Source organism: Echinops telfairi, unplaced genomic scaffold, assembly GCF_000313985.2.
Source record: "Echinops telfairi isolate 266 unplaced genomic scaffold, ASM31398v2 ScPeMD7_7458;HRSCAF=8496, whole genome shotgun sequence".
NCBI lineage: Eukaryota > Metazoa > Chordata > Mammalia > Afrosoricida > Tenrecidae > Echinops > Echinops telfairi.
In genome coordinates this window covers 32,502,803-32,504,301 of record NW_022111358.1, presented here as the reverse complement: position 1 = coordinate 32,504,301, position 1,499 = coordinate 32,502,803, and the positions used below count along the sequence as shown (strand labels likewise).

Here is a 1,499-nt window from a genome sequence, read left to right as displayed (position 1 = left end):
AAAAAAAAATCCTTTTATGTAGAATCATTCTTTTCGTTATTACAGATTCTCATTATTTTCAAGCAATGGGATGGGAGAGTCTGGAGGGGGCAGTGAGTAGCAAGGCTTGGTGACCACACTCTCCTGGCTTTTCAGGCCCTCAGAGAAGACCCTCGGCCACGCCACCTTCCTCCCGCCAAGCATGACAAGGGCACTGCTCGTCTCCTTGGTCAGCTGCCTCCTTGCCCTCCATCAGGCCAGAGTAATCCAACGCTGCGACATGGCCAAGTTGCTTTATAAGGAGGACTTGCATGGGTTTGAGGGCTACAGCCTGAATGACTGTGAGTGCCATTTCTCCAGCCCGCCTCTCTGCTCCTCTTCTTGCCCTGTGTGAACTCCTTCCTCCTCTCCCAGCCACGTTCCAAAGGCAGGCCCCTTCAGGAAGCCTCTCCCAGAACACTCCTCGTTCAGCATCCATGAACTGAGCTTGCGTTCCCTGGGAGGAGCTGCTACAGGCACAGGGGGAATAGAGATGTCCAAGGTCCCTCCACCCTCACAATAGTCAGCCTAGCAGAGGAGCTCGGCAGTACGCAAACTCAAACAGATCCAGCTCTGCCTGGTGGGGACAAATGCTGTGAAGAAGAAGAAAGTAGCAGCGCTGACAGGCGATGCTGTTCTAGAAGCAGGGAAGGCCTGTCTGAGGAGGGAGCATGAAGTGGGGGACCTGGTCATGCACATGTCTGGTGCACATGCCTTGCAGAGAGGGGGACAGCCAGTGCAAGAGATCCGTCTTCCTCTGTGGAAGGAGGATGAGCCTTTCTCTGTTGCACTAGGCCCAGAAGGTGGTACATACCTGTCTTACAACCCTTTCTCCTCCTCCCTTGCGCTGTGGTAGCTTAGGTATATATAGCTTCTGTCTTTTTAAAAAAATCGTTTTACTGGGGGCTTGTACAACTCTTATCACAATCCATCCATCCATCCATTGTGTCAAGCACATTTGTCCATGTGTTGCCATCATCATTCTCACAACATTTTCTTTCTACTTGAGCCCTTGGTATCAGCTCATTTCCCACCCTGGCGCTGTCATAAACCCTTGATAATTTATAAATTACTATTATTTTTCATGTCTTACACTGTTCAATGTCTCTCTTCACCCACTTTTCTGTTGTCCATCCCCCAGGAAGGGGGTTATATATAGATCATTGTGATCGGTTCCCCCTTTCTCCCCCACCTTACCCTTCTGGTAATGCTACTCTCATTATTGGTCCTGAGGGGTTTATCTGCCCTGGATTCCCTGGTTTCCAGCTCTTATATGTACCAGTACACATCTTCTGGTCTAGCCAGATTTGTAAGGTAGAATTGGGATCATGATAGCGAGGGAGAGGAAGCATTAAAGAACTAGAGGAAAGTTGTATGTTTCATTGGTGCTATACTGCACCCTGACTAGCTCGTTTCCTCCCCGAGACCCTTCCATAAGGGGATGTCCAGTTGCCTACAGATGGGCTTTGGGTCTCCACTCC

General features: G+C 49.8%; 1 protein-coding gene across 1 annotated transcript in view; it reads left to right on the top strand.

The window, feature by feature from the left end:
• Positions 1-181: 181 nt before the first annotated feature.
• LYZL6 (lysozyme like 6) overlaps positions 182-1,499 on the top strand; it is a 4,803-nt gene continuing 3,485 nt past the window's right edge. The window contains exon 1 of the mRNA XM_004707238.2: positions 182-320. Within this exon, the coding sequence (XP_004707295.1) occupies positions 182-320 (139 nt within the window). The remainder of the gene's footprint in view (positions 321-1,499) is intronic.